This window comes from Nicotiana tomentosiformis, chromosome 9, assembly GCF_000390325.3.
Source record: "Nicotiana tomentosiformis chromosome 9, ASM39032v3, whole genome shotgun sequence".
In the NCBI taxonomy this organism is placed as follows: Eukaryota; Viridiplantae; Streptophyta; class Magnoliopsida; order Solanales; family Solanaceae; genus Nicotiana; species Nicotiana tomentosiformis.
This window is the reverse complement of record NC_090820.1, coordinates 82,120,180-82,139,443: the sequence shown is the minus strand read 5'-3', so window position 1 is coordinate 82,139,443 and position 19,264 is coordinate 82,120,180. Positions and strand designations below refer to the sequence as shown.

The window sequence follows — 19,264 nt, the reverse complement described above, 5'->3', positions numbered from 1 at the left end:
TGATGGTGGTAGAGATCAGTTCCTTCAGCGTGTTAAGTTATACATGTGAATTATGGCGGTGTGTGCGAGGCTTGACGGCCGCCGTAATTGATCTTATTTGGAAGCATTCGAATATTATGGCATGTTATGTGTAGACGGATCCCAGAAGGATTATGGTGGTTTAAACCACTACTCGAGGTTTATATTTTATGTGGTTATGGGAATTTGGCTGCGTGTTGCAATGGCTCTCTTGAAATGAGCTAAGTAAAATGTTTCTATATGATGAAGTGTTTACCCTATTAGTGGTTCCGGAGTTATGATGAAATTTTTGTGCTCTTACGCATTGGCATGATTAAGTGCAGTGAGTAGCATGTGATTTGGGAGTTGAGGATCAAGGTTGCGGTTCGGTGTTGACAAGAATGTCACGAGCTCGGATGAGCGAGAAAGGACTCAGATGGTTAGAGCCAGCTGACATTGATTTTGGCGTCACCTGGGATCGGTGTCTGGTGTGAAGAGGCTTTGCATATTGAATATGGATTCTTGAATTGCTTTACCGAGTTAGTGTGGCCGGTAGTATTAATGTGCATACTCGTTGTCTGGTGCGGAAGGTCGGGGGAGCATGTCCCACGGAAAGATTGTATAAGTGTGACAGGTAGTCACGTAAATGATTAAAGATGGAAACCAAGTATGGAGGTTGTGGTACTATCGTTGATGTGAGAATTTATGCCTGAAGGGCGCTAGGTTCATTTGGTTGTGAACTGAGAATGTTTGTTCTGGATTTGGCGGTTATTCTTGTGTGTCGTGGGAAAAAGGTTTACCCTGGATCCTTGAAAGGTTATTAGCCCAGTGCGGTATGGTCAGAATCGACTTGAGGTCCGTGGATGGATCTAGATATGAATGTGGGCTTTATATCGGGCCGAATATGTTCATTTTAGCTTAGCGCTCCTTGTGGAGGAGTATTCGGACGTTGGATGTTATTTCGTCGTCGGCTACTTCATGTAATACTATATTGTGCTATGTGAGTTGTGAAACGGCTTGTTAATTTCATATGTGTTGAGGTTCCGCGTAGCGATGATGTTATGTGAGCAAGATGGCTCTCGAGATTCAGATCATATATCACACCTTAGTTGTGCTTGAATTTTGTAGCGTATGGCACTATCTCTCTCCCCAGGGATGGTATTATGCTCTTAGCATGCTCGTGGCCGATATTCGGGTATTTTGTAATAATGAGCATTCTAGCTCGGTAAGTATCTCCTATATAGATTTTATGTTCGGATCGGGTTGTGCGCCGCAACAGTGTGATGTTTAGTACAGTCCCCTATATCTATTTTCGTGTGTTTTGTTTTTCATTTTTTGAGAAAGGTTCGTAACACCTTTTCGTTGTCTAGTTAGTTACGTGGGTTGAGTAGTTCTTTCCAGAGTTCATTTTCCTTATGTATCACATTCAAGTTTGTAGCTTATTGGTACATTGTGGCATCACATGAGACTTTTGGCAGCGTCTGAGGTGGCTTATTGCCTGAACAACTTCTACTGGGAGAGACGGGATTATTGAACCTGGGGTCAGTGTGTATGAGGAATAGTTAAAGAGTAAGTATCAGTATTCAGTCCAGAATGAGGTAATGGTTCTTGTCAAGGGGAGAAACTCAATGAATGGTTGACTCGGCAGTTGGTTGTAAATTTCTACGTATCTTTCCCGCTGCGGCAGCATTACAAGAGTTGGAACCAGACTTATATATGTCATGAGGTGCATGGTGAGCATCAGGTTCGTGGAATTTCGGCAATTGTTATCAGAGGATGTTATTATGGTCATGTGAATTATGCGGTGCATGGTGTGAATTCAGCAAAGGTATGCAGTCATGTTTTAGTACATTGTGTGGTGATTGATACAACGATCGTACGTTGGAAACAGGCCTGGTAGAAGGTTCCGGATGTTGGAATTTGGCTCTAAGGCTAATTTGACTAAGCAAAAAGGGGAATCTTCAGATTTACTCGAGCCAGTGTGCTCAACTGAGTTGTGGTAGTACGGGTAGGTGCACGAGGTGTTAAGCAGTGATTTCAAACAACTCCAGAGCAGTTCTTAGCACGTTCGAGGACAAACATATGTTTAAGTGGGAGAGAATGTAACGACCCGACCGGTCGTTTTGAGCTCTAACGCGTCGTTCGGCGGTTTGAGGCCATGAGCAGCTTCACTTCAGGTATTATGACTTGTACGCGTAGTTGGGATTGAATTTCGGGAAGTTCGGAGTTGAATTGGAAAGAAAATTCTCATTTCGAAAGCTTTAAGTTAGAAGAATTGACTAAGATTGAATTTTAGAGTAAACGGCCTCGGAATCGGGATTTGAAGGTTCCAGCAGGTTTGCATGATGATTTTGGACTTAGGCGTATATCCGGGTCAAATTTTGGATGACCCGAGAGCGTTTTGGCACCTATTGTGGAAGTTAGCACTTTGGAAGAATTTCATGAATTTGGGGTGGAGATGAATTTTATGTTATCGATGTCCGTTTGAGATTCCGAGTCTGGGAATGGCTCCGTATGGTGATTCTGGTGTTGGGAGCACGTCCGGAAGTGGATTCGGAGGTCCGTAGGTCATTTTGGAGTCATTTGGCTAAAGTTAGAAATTTGAAGGTTTTTGAGAAGTTTGACCGGAAGTGGACTTCTTGATATCGGGGTCGAAATCCGATTCCGGAAGTTGGAGTAGGTCCGTAATGTCAAACATGACTTGTGTGCAAAATTTGAGGGCAATCGGGCGCGATTTGATAGGTTTCGGCATCGAATGAGGAAGTTTGAAATTCTAAAGTTCATTAAGCTTGGAATGGGGTGCGATTCATGAATTCGACATTGTTTGATATGATTTGAAGGCTCGACTAAGTTCGTAATGTGTTTTGGGACGTGTTGGTATAATTGGTTAAGGTCCCGAGGGCCCCGGGTGGATTCTGGGTGGTTAACAGATCGAATTTGGAATTTGAAGAAGGGCTGAAGCAGCTGAGCATCTGGTGTAACCGCACCTGCGTGAAGAGGGCTGCAAGTACGAGCCCGCATGTGCGGGAAAATGGCTCGCAAAGCGGAAGGGGCAGGCTGCTGAGAACCACAGGAGCGGAAAGATTTGCGCACCTGCGAAGGCGCAGGTGCGAAGAGAGTAGCGCATGTGCGAGAATGTTGGGTCGAGCTGGAGCCGCACCTGCGATGGGATTTCCGCAGGTGCGGGACCGCAGATGCGGCCAAGGCACCGCAGGTGCGAACATCGGGGCTGGGCAATGTGTTCTTTAAAAACGAGGGCTTGGCTCATTTTTATCCCATTTTCTCCATGAGAGCCGGTCTTAGAGCGAGTTTGGAGCTCATTCTTCGTCATCAATGCCAAGGCAAGTGATTCCCACTTATTATAAGTTAAATACATGGTTTGTATAAGGACTTAAACATGAAAATTAGTATAAATTGTGAGATTTTTGGTAGAAGACATAAAATTTGATATTTTTGAATTTTGACCACGAAATTGGGCATGGAATTGAGAATAAACTATATACTTGAGTTCCTGAGGTTATGGGTAAAGTTTATATTCGAAAATATTTTGGAATCCGGGCACGTGGGCCCGAGGGTGATTTTTATCGACTTTTTGATCGGGGTTAGAAATTATTATAAATTGGATTATATTGAGTATTTGAGTATATATTAATGAGTTTGCATAATCATTGGCTAGTTTTAAAACGTTGTGCATTGATTCAAGTTGTTTGAAGGGCTCGGAAGCCGGTTATGGAACTTCAGAACGAGGTAAGTCTCCTTTCTAATCTTGTAAGAGGGAATTAACCTCATAAGTGAACTAAATTATTATGTGCTTCTATTTGTGGGGGCTACGTACGCGCGAGGTGACGAGAGTCCGTACGTAGCTACTAACTATGCCTATGCCCGGGTAGTTTAGGCTTACATCATGCGTTGTTGCTATTGTTGTTGAATTTATGTTTATTGTTTGTCTTGAAAGGAAGCGAGATTGAGTTAGCTTATTAAATGTTTCGAAGGGAGATGAAATTGAGGAAAAGTTGGGAAACTAAAGGTTTTCATTTGAACTTCATATTTTTTGAAAACAATTGAGGAACACCATAATAACTTAAGAAATCTATGTGTAACCGCGTCGCATGTGTGTTTCGCGAGCGAGGTAATTTCCTTAAAAAACTACAAGCTGAATTTCCCTTACTTTGAAAAGAACCAAGAAAGAGATATGATTTTAATGTTAAATTTATATTTGACCGCGTCGCAAGTATGATCCGCGAGCGGGGTGATTCCTTAAATTTATGTTTGACCGCGTCGCACGTATGATTCGCGAGCGGGGTATTTTCTACTACTCTTATGGGATCGGGCCGTTCGCCTCGGCAGGATTTATATACCACACTCTCATGGGAGCGGGCCGTTCGCCTCGGCAGGTTAATAGATACATCTATGGTTCGCGTCATTCGACCCTCGGCAGTGTATAATTTACTTTTATGTTGGATCGGGCCGTACTCCTCAGCATTTCCTATATATATATATATATATATATATATATTATCCTCATGGAATCGTGCGTAACGTTTGGCAAAAAGCCAATGTATCTGTGTGTTTTTTCATGATTTGGATTATGATAGCCTCTTTGATGAAATCCACTATATCTATACATATGCTCCGGTTACGGAGGGGACTTGCTAGTTGAGAGCTTGAGTAAATTGTAAAGAGAAAAATTGTAATACGTATTTTATACTTGTTTGTCTCATATTCATTCACTTCTTTACTGTACCTGATATTATTGGACCACTAGTAAGTGTCGAAGTCGACCCCTCGTCACTACTTCATCGGGGTTAGGCAGGATACTTACTGGCTATGCGTTGATTTATGTACTCATGCTACACTTGCTGCACATTTTTGTGCAGGTACACATATGTTTAGCGGACTTGTGGGCGCAGAGGCGCGATTATGGCGGGGACTTAGGTGAGCTGCATTCTATACGATGCACCGCATCCAGCAGAGTCTCCTTCAGAGTATTGTATTTTCTTTCCTGTCCAAGTTGTATTCCAGACAATTATTGTATTTTATTTTAAATTTCTAGAAAAGGCTCATGCACTTGTGACACCAGGTTCTGGGAGGATTATAGGATGTTCACTATTGGAATTGGAAAATATTGTTATTTATTCTGTAAATTCATCTTTTACAAAATAAATTGAAGTAAATTTAGGATTTCAAAAAATATTAAAATGAGGATTTAATTAAGTATTTATTGTTGGCTTGCCTGACAGTGGACTCCGGCGCCATCACGACCTTTATGGATTTTGGGTCGTGACAGAAAATACTGTTCAAAATCCGGAAAATATTCCAGTATAATATACTGGAGTTTGCATTTTTTACATATGAACTTCTAGCATAATATAGTGGTCCAGTATAATATGATGAAAGTTCATACACAAGTGCTCCAATCTCCAGTATATTATGCTGAAACTTTCCGTGTACTGGAGTTCCAGCATGATATGCTGGAAGTTCATACCACCAATCTCCAGTATATTATGCTAGAACTTTTCGTGTTGCAGCAAAATTAATAATGACTATTTTTCAATGACTTTACAAATGTTGGCTATTTTTCAATTACCAGTTCGAAAACTGGCTAGCCCGTGCTATTTTTACTTGAATTGTATTTACATGCCAATTTCTCAATTTGGGTTCTGGCCATAATAGAGGCGAGACCCGAATTTTAGTTTATGGGTTTTAGATCATAATCTTTTTTGTTTATTGGGTTTTGGATAGGCTTTTTTGTATATATTACATGAGTTTTTAATACTAATCTTCGGGTACGCATTTTACGCGTGTACCTATATTAATTAATACACAAATTTTAAGAGTTACATACATATTATTAGATAATTTGTTTGAGTTATAAAATATAATTTAAGATTTTTTTAAAATAATAAATATTATTCTCATTTAGTTAGTTTAACAAATGAAGGAATTTTATTTAGATGCCTTATCGTTATTTTTTCCGAACTTATATCGAAACTTATGAAAATTGTTAATATTTACAATTCTTTAAAGACTTATCAAATAACACAAATTAAAAGGGCTCCAAAAGCGGATGCGATTGGCCTCAGAGGAGAGGGGCTCCAAAAGTGAATGCGATCAGGCAATGGTAGCTTTGAAGGGAGAGTTGAGCGGAACCAGGCATAAGGAGAAACAATCGCTATTGATAGTTCCTGGACAAAAATTGGGGGGAAGGGCAAAGGAAAGAGCGATGGAAAACCTATCTTTCTACTTTTTCTTTCTCGTCTGAAGGTCTCTTTTTTGCTTCGGCCAAACACTTTTTCTCTGACCCAAATTCTCCATTTTGGTACATGCCAAAGCGTTCCATTTTGGCGGATTGAAAGAGCCATCAACCACTATGATCGATCTCTTAGTCTTTTAAAAATTTGCGAATGAAAAATAATTGGCATTATACCTTCTAAAAATTTGATAGTGACAATGTAAAGTTTAAAGAAAGACTAATATTGAAGTAATATTTTACAAGAAAAAACTTAGTATAATAATTATAGCGAGACGTTCATTTATTGGGATGAATGCAAGAAAGAAACAAATGACAACTCATTTATAATCTAGTTGCCTTCTATAATTTTACCTTATTGCTTAAAATTTGATTTTTCATCGATTTGAATCTTCTTTTTTATTATAATTAATTTTGCTAAATTTTATGATTTTTTTCACTGTCGATACTCTTATTACAAAAATAAAATTTATGTACTTTAAGTGTTTGGTCAATTTAACAAATAATATTTCTTATATGATAAATTTGTAAAATAATTGAATTTGATTCGTTTGCTAATTAGTTAATTCAACGAGTTAATTATTTGTTCTCAACATTAAAAGAAATAACTTAATTTTTATTAATTCAAATTCTAAATATTTTGCTCATTCTAATTTTTAAATATTTGAGAATAATTATAATTTTCCAATAAGAATTCGATTTTCAAATAGTAAGAAAAATCATATGTTTTGAATCTTTAATGTTTTCAGAATTCGGTGTGTGTTTGACTCCTGCAGAATTTTGCTAACTCACATTTTAAATAATAAAGAATCTTATAGGAATAGTTCAATACAACTCTAATATTAATGGGCTTTAAATAAGGAAAATTTTAATAATAAAATTTTAGTTGATTTTAAAGTTCTAAAATTAGAAAAATAATTAAATGACTATTTTATCTAGTATAAAATCTATTTTTAAAGGGCAAAATATGCGAATTATATTTCGCTAAGGGATTTTATACTTTTAATATAGTACAAATAGATAGATAGATATAAATTTTAATGCTCTAATGAGATGTACAATTGCTCCAACTACACCAAATATGGTTATGATATTTTGAGACGGTTCTAATTAAATATGTCAAAACGTTATCGTAACATTTCAATAAACGGAGAGAGAAGAAACCAAAATTCAAAAGAACAATTTGTTAAAAAACTTATTTTGCCTGTTTTTCGCTTTTGGTTACCAAATTAGCCGATAAGTCTAACAGAAATAGACTAAAAAGGTGTAAAACTTATGTATAATTTGAATTTGGCCAACGATGAAAATTTATTATATTTAACTATTTAAGTTCAAGCATAATTTATATTATTTATAACAAAACAAAAAAGGTAAAGACTTGAAAAATAAATATGCCTGACGGGAATTTGGACAAAGATAGAGTTTTATTATATTTAACTATCTAAGTTTGATACTAAATATGATTAAATTATATTTTATCAAAATGAAAAGGCCAAAGACTTGGAAATAAATTGCCTAACGGTTCCTGACATGGTTTAAAAAACAACTTAGAAACTTAGAAGGATTTAAGAAGAATCCTAATATTTAGGATCTTGTACATGGTTAAAATAAGGAAGTATTTAATAAATAAGTTTTTAGTTGATTTCAAAGTTTAAAAAAGCGACATTTCGTTAAGAACTTTCGTACTTTTAATATAGTATAAATAAATTTTGTATATCATGTAATATAATATTACATGATAATAATTTGACTTGGGTTAAAAATAAGGGATAATAAAACTCCTACAAAATGTAGGTGTGCAATTGAGGCGAAGTTATCCATACTTGTTTATTGCAAGCTGCGTCAACCAATTTCAAACAACAGAATGTGAACACGTGACTAAAATCATCGTGTGTGTCGCAATCAGCGAATAGAATAAAAAGACAAACCCGTCGTTTCTAACGGCCAGCCTAACAAAACGACGCCGCCAGTACCCTTTTTTTTTTTTTTTTTTTGAGAAAAGACCCAAAATAATCCAGTATCTTTGGATTTTAACTTAAAATAATTCTATTTTTTTCACATGGAGCATTAATAGTCCACATTCTTTAATGAAATATGCACTTTTAGTCACCATCAAAACTTCTATTAGTTTTTAAACGGAAAGAACCTCACATGCCAACATATGAGATTTATTTCCTTAAAAAACAAATACTACTACACTATTAATCTCGTCGAGTTACTCTTTAGCTTGAAAAAGTGTACAGTAGTAGCAGACCGAATACGTTTCAAGTGATCATTCAGTGGGTATTGTATTCTTGAGTTTCGTGCTCTTCCTCTTATTTTGCTCGTTAATAATTATGAGATGCCATGTTATTGAACTAGCATTTAACTGTAAAAATCCTAAATTATTTTATCAAGAATTTTATTGATGTATATAGCATTTTAACAGCCTTAATTCCTTATCATGGTTATGTACACTGTAATAAATCTTGGAGATGGTAATCAGAAGCTACCTTGAATGCACTATCATACCCCTTTCCCTTCTCGTGAGAGCTTTGCAACTTGCAAGCTGGGAATAGCTATCTGTCCAGTTTAGATTTTATGTTTATTACAGATACGATATAAAATTCTCATTATTCTTTTTATTTATTGGGAAATTTTCTTCTTTATTGTCAATTTCAAAAGATAACAAGAATCAGATAAGATGCAATTCTATACGACCCACTAGAAGTTCCCTACCTTTATTTAATTTAATATCATGAGCAGAAGAAAAAGCACACAACTTCAACTACACACATTACCAAATTGCATTAGATAAATTGATTGAGCTTGACTCATGCAGCATGGCTTTGATTATTTGGAGAAGAATGTGTTTGATTGGGTTCTTGCTCAACAAAAAAAATAATTTTTTTTTTTCTAAGAAATTAAATCTCATATGATGCCATGTGAGGTTCTTTCCATTAAAAAACTAACAGAAGTTTGGATGGAGGCTAAAAGTGTATCACTTTATTAAATAATAGTATGTACTATTAAAGACCCGTTTAGCCATAGATTTTGCCAAAATAAACTTGGATTTTATTTGGCAAACACATGTTTGGCCATAGATTTTACCTACATTTGGCCAAATCCCAAATTCCAAATCCCAAAACCAGCTCAATAGCTGGTTTTGAGCCAAAATATCACTATTATATTTTTTAAAAATTGCCCCAAACTTTTATATTTTATAAAAGAGCCCACCATTTATTATTTTGTAACGATGTTGTTTCGTCTTCTCGGTCATTTGAGAGTGTATCATGTAGTTCATTATAAAAATGATAATTTTGTATCAAATTTATTTATATTTAGGACTATGATTTGCGATAATATAATAAATGTTATTGATAATGATACTGTTGGGTATTTATGATAGTTTTTTGAACTTGTGGATATAAATCATGTTTTATATTTTTTCAAACTAAACTTCACCCAAAATAAATATACAAACACATTTTTATTTTCAAACCAAACTTCGTCCAAATTAAATTTTTCATAATTAAATTTTGAGTTAAAGTGCAAAGATACTACAATATTTTGGCCCTTTTCTCTTTTTTCCCCTCTCTTTACCTCTTTTCAACGTTGCATCGTCAAAATATAACTCTCCCGTCTCCTCTCTTCTTTTCCCCAGTCCTCTACCAGAAAAAGCTGAAATTTCAAAAAGTACTCATTTCTGTCTTCACTCACAGCTCCATATCCCTTGTTAGAAATGGATCGGGTTGGAATCGGCGTGGTACCGGGTATGGATATGCCGATCATGCACGAAAGTGATCGTTACGATTTTGTTGACGATATCGGGTCGGGTAATTTTGGAGTTGCGAGACTCATGAGAGATAAACAAACTAAAGAGCTAGTTGCTGTAAAGTATATCGAAAGAGGCGATAAGGTTAGTTTCGTATTACGAATTTTGCATTTGAGTTATATGTAACCTGATCGTGTAATTTAACCTGTTATAACATGTCACATGCAATTTATGAAAGTTTACCCATCAGTTACCTTTTATGTCACTTGACTGTATATATATTTTTTACAATGTCAGGATACAAAATTTAAATTCAATTTTGAATTTAAGTTATATGCATGGATGGTGTAATGAATTTCTTACCATACGAGTATAATTTAACCTATTGTAACATGTCATTTACCTTTAAAGATTATGCATCAATGCTATTGAATAAAGTTAGCTGCAATTATTTTTAAATGACTTGATTGTGTATACATTATTTACACCGTCCGTGCAAACAACTTAAACTTCTCTAATTTTGCATTGAGTGTAAGTTATATGTACCGATGGTTATTTATTAGGTAATTACGTGTAATTTTATTGATAAGCATTAATTTGTAATCTAATAAAAATGAAAACTGGCCTGCTATCACATGTTAAAAAAATTCGTTGATAGTGTAAAAAAATCTTTGCATTGCGAGATGTCACTGCATTTAACTTAAATCCTTTTGGATTTTTGGATTCTTGTAATTTGTGCAGTCAGCTTGATTTTGATGTTTCCATCTGCTTTTGGTAACAAACTTTTATTTTTTTTGTTCAATTTGGACAGACAATTAATGTTGGTGATTCAGATTTTGCTTTTCCCCCCTGTATTAGCAAGACTTATCCAAGTTGCTAACCTTGATGTGGTTCTTTCCATTTTTTGGGAGTTTTCCAAACTTTATGTTGGGGAGTTATGGAATTTAAGATATATGAATTGACACTTCTCTTGCACTATCCATAGTTTCCTACTTTTATATGTTACCAACTCACACCTACTATATTAAGCAGATCTTTTTATGGATATAAGTAAGTTACCTTTTAAGAAGTTTGATAGAGTAAAAAAGTTTCACCCGAGGATTTTAAATTATATACACCGTTAGCTTAGAATTTATTGCTGACCCAAACTTTGTTTGGGACTGAGGTTTAGTTGTTATTGTTGTTTTATAAGTGCAGTTTAATCATTTAGCATTTTGAAGGTTACTAATCTACTCTTACCATCTTAGACATTTACCTATAGTTTGTTTTTAAGTGATATGATTGCGTAAAGGTTTTCTATACTCTCAGTATAGAAAAGTTAAACGCTAAATTAAACCATGATTTTTAGGAGGATAAATATAATCAGTTTAAAAAATCTGTGTAGTTCCCCTGATACCAACTCACTTTAAAGTAGACAACTAACTAGATGGTGTGAGAGATCTTTACACAGTGAGTATTTAAAATCAAAGCTATTAATTGTAGTAGGATAAGCACAATGGGTTCAGTGAAATCTTTTCATTGTTGTTTTTCTAGAAAACTATCAACATGGTTAATCTCAAGGGGCTGATTTGACTTCAGAGTTTGTTAGAAACTAATTAGTTATAGTGCTAAAACCAAGCTAGGGGAAAACTTGTGCTTCATAAAAGTTTTTTGGCCTTGTATGAGCATAAATATAGTAAGTTTTTAAAGAAATTCCATAATGTGTAGTCATGTCAGGTAGCAGGTATTCAGTGAAATAGTCGAGATACACGCAAGCTGGTCCAAACACCATCTTTATCATGTCAGAAATTCATGCTTACAATAATTCCTGTCTAAAAAACAGGCATGGCACTATAGTAAGATGAGTTTTATATGAGCTATTTTGGTTGCTTCATGAGTTAATATATATATATATATATATATATATATATATATATATATATATATAGATACATACTCACATGTATGTATAATAATATATTGCTTCAATATACTCATTTTAAGCAATGGTGGCCCTCTATTTCGGCAGCGGATGCAGGTGTACATACTGCATGCGGTTTAAACTATATGGATATAGTTGAAAATTTTATAGAAGTGTATATTTTATACTAAATCCACACTCATTATCGCAAAAGAGTAGCAGGTGCATTAGTATTCCACAGTCCACACCCACTAATTAAAGTCCTGAATCTGCCTCTAATTTCATGTATGCAGCACTATCTGCACACCTGGGCAAGTGTTTGCTGTGAGTTCACCTAAACAAGTGGACATTCTCATTTTCGACCCTCAGTCTCTTTAACCATCAACCATGTGTTTCACTTCAACTAAAAGAACAACCTCGTCAATAGTTCTGATTAACACAGGCAGTGCCCTATGTCTATCTGAATTATTCTCTGCTTAATCTGCATTCTGATAAATAACTGTGACAAAATAGTGATGTAAAGTGGTGCAAGAGTTGGCAGTTTGTATTTCAATTGAGTTACCCCTTGCTTTTGTTGTCCATGTGTAAGGTGGAGATTTATAACTGGTAATATCTTGCTCCATATGATAGCTGCTTTTTTCTCCATTCCCCCAACCATTGCAGATAGATAAAAACATTCAGCGGGAAATAATCAATCACCGGTCCCTACGGCATCCTAACATAGTTAGATTCAGAGAGGTTTGACATTTACTTCAATTTTAGATTCTAAATATAGGATTATTATATATTGATGACTAATCTGCTTAAGATTTTACTCTAGGTTATTCTGACGCCAACTCATCTTGCTATTGTGATGGAATTTGCATCTGGGGGAGAGCTTTTTAAGAGAATTTGTAATGCAGTACGCTTCAGCGAGGATGAGGTTTTTAATCTGCTTACTGTACATCACTTTGCTTATAATTGAATGAGATTTTTGGGATTACTTAATGTCGTGGCGTGCAGGCTCGGTTCTTTTTCCAGCAACTTATATCCGGGGTCAGCTATTGCCACTCAATGGTAATGAATCTTCATACACTCAATCCATTCCATGTTTCAGACCTTGAGATCCATTGGATTGTTATTCAGCCTGTTTCTGTTGTATTTCGTGGTGAAGCAAGTATGTCATCGGGACTTGAAGCTGGAAAATACGTTGCTTGATGGAAGCCCTGCGCCTCGTTTGAAGATATGTGATTTTGGGTATTCCAAGGTGCAATGACCCCCAATAATTATCCATACACTGACCTGTGTACCTGGTTCAATTTTTATCTTGAAATCTGGATCTGGATTCCTAACACGTTCAATATAGATGGAAATGTATATTCATAACTATTTTATCATTATTGCCACTTGTGCAGTCCTCTCTGTTGCATTCACAACCTAACTCAACAGTGGGAACTCCTGCTTATATTGCTCCGGAAGTTTTTCTAAGGAAAGAGTATGACGGCAAGGTAATTAATTTATTGCACAGTATAACAAACAGTAAGTCATAAATTTATCTTCCAGTATAAGCTAACTTCTAGAACATTATTCAACTGTAGAACCGTAAAAATCTCTCTACAAATTATATGAATCAGTCTTTCATGCTTGAAGCGGTCTTTCCTTCTGAATGGAGGTGTTAGTTGTAATGTGGAAAGTCAGTCCAGTTGAGCATTCAGCTATGCCTGAAAAGAAGGGGAAAGGTGTAGGTATATTTTTTCCAATGAACAGAAGCAGGGAAAAATTATGTAGTATGAGGAGCTCAAAAATTATAAATTCAGGGACAGAACCGTCCTTTTCTATAGCGTAAGCTCCTATTAAGTAGTTCGTGTTAGTGCCAGCTTATTCTGAAACGGTGATACAATGTTATCCCACCAGCCAAAGTATATCATGAGAAATGGAACTTTCTCTGTGTGTGTGTATTTGAGGGATTTTGGCATGCTGATGAGGTGAAGCGGGAAGGAAGATTCCTGTATCCAACCTTAGGTGATAGTCAGCTGAAATCAGATTGACATCAGTTCGTGGATCAATAAGAGTTTCATAGATGTTGATTCTTACTATATGTTAATTTGTTTCTGGTGTGTTTAGTACTTATTTGGTCCATTTTAGGTCAACTTTGAAGTTCAATTGGCAACATATCTCAATGATTCTTTATATTTCAGATTGCTGATGTTTGGTCATGTGGTGTTACATTATATGTGATGTTAGTGGGTGCATACCCGTTTGAAGATCCTGAGAACCCAAGGGATGTCAAGAAGACAATAAGCGTACTTCTCAAATCTTATGATAAATCTTTTACTATTTTTTTGTGTCACATATTTATCCCTTTTTCTGATACACAGAGAATCTTGAGCGTGCAATATTCTATTCCAGATCACATTGAGATATCTGAGGAATGTCGCCACTTAATGTCAAGGATTTTTGTAGCAAATCCTGAACAGGTTAGTGGTTATGGTGTTCTATTTGTTGTTGCATTAGTATTCAATTAAGGTCTGCTGCAGATTCATCTGTACTATAAATAATCAACAACTATGCTATTGCTCTTATGTGAATTAGGCCTCTTCAATTAAATACGTACCGTCTCTCTTCTATTTTCGCCTACTCAATTTAGTGAAGTTTAGACATTAGTTTTCCTTGTGTTTGGTACTGATAGAAACAAGTGATAGTCAGAAAGTTGGTTTGACAAGGAGAACATCATATCGCTACTTAAAAACTTTTAAAATGGCCAAATACATAGATAGCCCCTTAAAGTTGTCACTATTTTTTGTTTAGACACCTCAACTCAGGCTATTACCTATTAGACACCTAAAGTAGGCTCAAAATGTGCCTAATTGAACATCGTGTGCTGATGTGGCACAATGAGTGAATTTCACTTGGAGTTCAGCGCGTGAATAACTAAAATCTATTTTTTTTTCTTTCTTCTATTTTCCACCTCTCTTCTTCGTCGCCGGATTATCCGTCAGGCAGCCTTTCTTTTTATCTGCTCTTTGCTCAAAGCACAAGTATGGCTTCAGAACCTAAAAATAACCGAAAATACCATAGTAAATGTAATTAACCAACAAAATACACTCGTCATCATATCTACTCAAAGAAGGATACTGCTCATCTGATTGTAATTAACAAAACACATAGCAAGTATCCGGTGGATTAGTCGAGGTCCACACAATCTAGTCCGTACACCATCATTATCATTATTAAAAGAACAGAAGGATAATGCTTATCTGATTGTGGTTATGACTTCTGCCTTACACATCTTCCTATTTTTGAACAGAGGATCACAATGCATGAAATCAGAAATCATAAATGGTTCTTGAAGAACCTTCCAGCTGATTTAGTGGATGATATGATGATGAGTGACCACTTTGAAGAGCCTAACCAGCCTATGCAGAGCATAGATAGGATTATGCAAATAATCTCGGAGGCCACCGTGCCACCTGTGGGCTTGTATAATTTGGAAATGCTGGATGATGACTTAACTGACTTTGATTATGATTCTGATCCTGATATTGATGTGGAGAGCAGCGGGGAGATGATATATGCAAACTGAGTGATGCTATACTTGTAAAAATCTTATTTTTCATGAATTCTTGGAGAACTTTTGGGACTTGTTGTGTATTTGAGTTTTGTAACTAGAGAAGATATATTTAAGCACGACTACGGGAGAGTGCTCGTAATTAGTCGTTTGGTTGTAAAATGGCTTTTAGCACGCTATAGAAGGAATTGGCTTTTATGTGGGAGAAGGATGCTGGTGGTTGAAAACTGTTGGTTTTTATGCTCAACAGTTAAAATTTCAACAGCTCTTTAAGTGTTATACAATGTAAGTTCTGTAACTCTTGGACTTCGCTCTGCATTTGTAAAAATCATTACTATCTTTGTGGTTTTATGTTGAAATGCTTGTAGCCTATATGGGACTTATTAGGTATAACAGTGTTGAAAAGCACTTTCTGCTTTTCCTTTAAAAGATCTATGTATTTAGTGTTGTTCTGGTTGACATTGTCTTAGGTTTTCTAACTAGCACATAGTCCGATTTCTATTTTTTTTTTTTATATTATAAGCGACGACAACATTTTCTAGTAACAAGTTGCTATCGTGCAATATTTTTAGAACAGTATGCTCGAGAGCGTTTTCAAAAATAAAATGGATGAGATTGGGTCCCAGCAGATCTAAACAATCTTATTTTTTTGAACATGAAGAAATAAAGAAGCCATTGCAATTGCCGGAAAGACTAGGCCTACTAACGACACAAAAATAGTTGGAAGGTTCGCTCCCGAAAAGGAATCTATTGATTCTCTCCCAATTGGTTGGACCGTAGGTGCGATGATTCACTTCACAGGCGAGGTCTCCGGTTCAAGTTCAGGGTGGCCCAACTGTGCCACGGAAAAGAATAGAAGAAGCATCTTACTACTTCATGCATGCTCCACTTGGCTCGGGTTGCACAATCGTTATGCACTTGGCTCGGGTTGCACAATCGTTATGTTTATAGTCCATTTTGTCGTTCATTTAATTCCTTGTCTCATTCGTCGTCTATGTAACTTATGGTCTTTCATTTTGTGTGGTTCCGAATTTAGGACAGACTCAAATAAAGTTGTTAAAAGCCACTGCTAATCACCAGTTTACATGTGGAGGATCGTTTAATTTGCTGAATTAGAAGCCACTGCACTCTTAAGTCTTAAACACCCTTTTACTTATATACAGTGCTTTGACCTTTCTCAGGACTAAATACAAAACATCTAGGCTAGTGACATTTAATTTCTTTTGAATCTCCAAATGGCAACTATTGCAGCTAAATAGTGCGGAGCAATATATTCATCATAAATTGTTTCTAAAAATAAAGTAAGAGGACATTGTTATAGTATTTTTTTTAGTAGGATTAAATCGAATAAACCGTTTTAGAGAGAACAAACAAATTATTTCGAAAAGTCGGGCATTCAGTTCTGGACTTTTGGGGTTGCCAAACTATTATTACTTGTGTGATTGATTAATTTGGAGCTCATGAACTCGATTAATTTGAGTGTTCCAGCAAAAAAGTATTGTCAGTACAATTATCAAATCTCAGAGCACTCAAACATTGCTCCTTTTATATTGAACGTCTCCTTAAGTAACTCGTACATAATTTATACAAAGGAAGAAACAGTTAACCAATATATAAACAAAAAGAGGAAAAACAATGAAAAAATGAAATTGAACCCTACGTGAATCGAACACGCAACCTTCTGATCTGGAGTCAGACGCGCTACCATTGCGCCAAGGATCCCACCTTGGCAAATTCATCAACTACTATTAATTATCATTACAACAACAATGTTTGGTTCTGCCTCCCTATAAATTTACATTTTTCCAGTATTGATGAAAATTTCAAATATATAATGGGGAAAAACAAGTAACGCGATAGCATTTTGGAGCTCAAATTCCTTCACAGTCCTTACAAGGAGTAAGTTTTAACATTAGTTGTTCAATTTCTGATAGTTATTTGTACAAAATTCTTCACTTCTAAAAATAAACTACTTGTATTTGTAACTGTGTTTATGTCGACAAAGATCAATAATGTTGCCATAAATTTAAAAACGCAAGCTAAAGGTCAAGCGTTTGAGGAAAAAAACAACAAAAAACTACTACTACATATATATGGGTTACTGATTTCTAGGTTATGGGCTCGAGGAAAGTTCTCTAAACCATTACTCTAAAGTTCTTTTACGTTATTAATGTATTTAATGAATTCTCAGAGTGTTTTCTTTTTCTTTAGAGGAGTTTAAGTTCTACAAATTTATGACATAAAATTTTTTTTTATAAAATTATGCAACTTATAAGGTAATTGCAATTAGCTAGATTTAATAAGGATTGATTGATAAACGTATACTAAATCGTAAGTAAATTATTATAACAAGTTAAATTACACTTATGATACAAAAAATCATTGTACTGTTAGCATATATTACTCAAATTATCTGTAGTTACCAATTCATGCTATTTAAATAGTTACCCTATATAATCTGATAATTTATTATTATATTAAAATTATGAAATCCCTTAGCAAAATATCATTTTAACCCTATTTATTGCACATTGGATAAAATTGTCAATTCAATATCTTCTCTAATATATAGGATTTTAAAATTAACCAAAATTTATTTATTAATTTTTTACTTATTTGAACTAGGTTAGAAGTCTCAATAATTAGGAAATTAAACTTAATTTAAATTTTACCTAGCATAAATGCTTTTATTTAAATTGTATACAAGGGTAGAGCGACCCGGCCAGACGAAATCCCTATGTAATTTTGGAAGAATGCAGGTTGGGCTGGTTTGGAGTGGCTCACGAGGTTGTTTAACGTTATTTTTAGGACGGAGAAGATGCTCGAAGAATGGAGCTGGAGTACGATGATTTCGTTGTACTAGAATAAGGGTGATATCCAAAATTGCAATAATTATAAGGGTATCAAGCTGCTAAGCCATTCGATGAAAGTGTGGGAGAGGGTGGTAGAAGTGAGAGTGAGGAAGAGTGTATCTATTTTTCAGAACCAGTTCGATCAGTTTCATGCCGTGTCGTTCGACTATGGAAGCCATTCACCTTGTAAGGAGATTGGTGGAGCAATATAGGGGAATTAAGAAGGACTTGCATATGGTGTTCATTGACTTAGAGAAAGCATACGATAAGGTCCCAAGAAAGGTGCTATGGAGATGCTTGGAGGCTAAAGGGGTCCCTATAGCCTATATTAGGGGTGATTAAAGATATGTATGATGGTGCTAAGACCAGGGTAAGGACAACGAGAGGAGACTCGGAACACTTTACAGTTGTGATGGAATTGCACCAGGGATCAACTTTTAGCCCTTTTTAATTTTCCTTGGTGATGGACGCACTGACTTGACACATTCAAGGTGAGGTATCATGGTATATGTTATTTGCTGATGATATAATTCTAATTGACGAGATGCGGGGTGGTGTTAACAAGAGGCTGAAGGTTTGAAAGCAGACCGTAAAGTCTAAAGGTTTCAAGTTGAGCAAGACCAAGAGGAATACTTGGAGTGCAAGTTCAACGATATAACCCAGGAACAAGACATGAAGATGATGCTCGATACACAAGTCATTCCCAAGAGTGAAAGTTTTAGGTACCTTAGGTCAGTAATACAAGGAAACTAGGAGATTGATGATGATGTCACACATTGTATCAGAAAAGGATTGATGAAATGGAGGCTCACTTCCGGTGTCTTGTGTGATAAAAATGTGTCATTTAAACTTAAATATAAGTTCTATAAAGTGATGGTTAGACCGACTATGTTGTATGGGGCAGAGTATTAGCCAGTCAAGAACTCTCATGTCCAGAAGATAAAAGTAGCTGAAATGAGAATAT

The 19,264-nt window shown here is 35.5% G+C and overlaps 1 protein-coding gene and 1 non-coding gene across 2 annotated transcripts; one reads left to right on the top strand and one right to left on the bottom strand.

Annotated features, from left to right (window-relative positions):
• Window positions 1–9,803: 9,803 nt before the first annotated feature.
• Window positions 9,804–15,820, top strand: LOC104117460 (serine/threonine-protein kinase SAPK10). The gene is made up of 9 exons (XM_009628519.4): window positions 9,804–10,145; window positions 12,565–12,639; window positions 12,722–12,823; window positions 12,904–12,957; window positions 13,055–13,147; window positions 13,296–13,388; window positions 14,079–14,183; window positions 14,259–14,357; window positions 15,188–15,820. Exons 1-9 carry the CDS (start codon window positions 9,969–9,971, stop codon window positions 15,461–15,463), a joined length of 1,074 nt encoding a protein of 357 aa, XP_009626814.1. The 5' UTR covers window positions 9,804–9,968; the 3' UTR covers window positions 15,464–15,820.
• A 1,278-nt stretch (window positions 15,821–17,098) lies between these two features.
• On the bottom strand, window positions 17,099–17,170 carry TRNAW-CCA (transfer RNA tryptophan (anticodon CCA)). Its single transcript has one exon. It is a non-coding gene; the product is annotated as a tRNA-Trp (tRNA).
• Window positions 17,171–19,264: the final 2,094 nt, after the last annotated feature.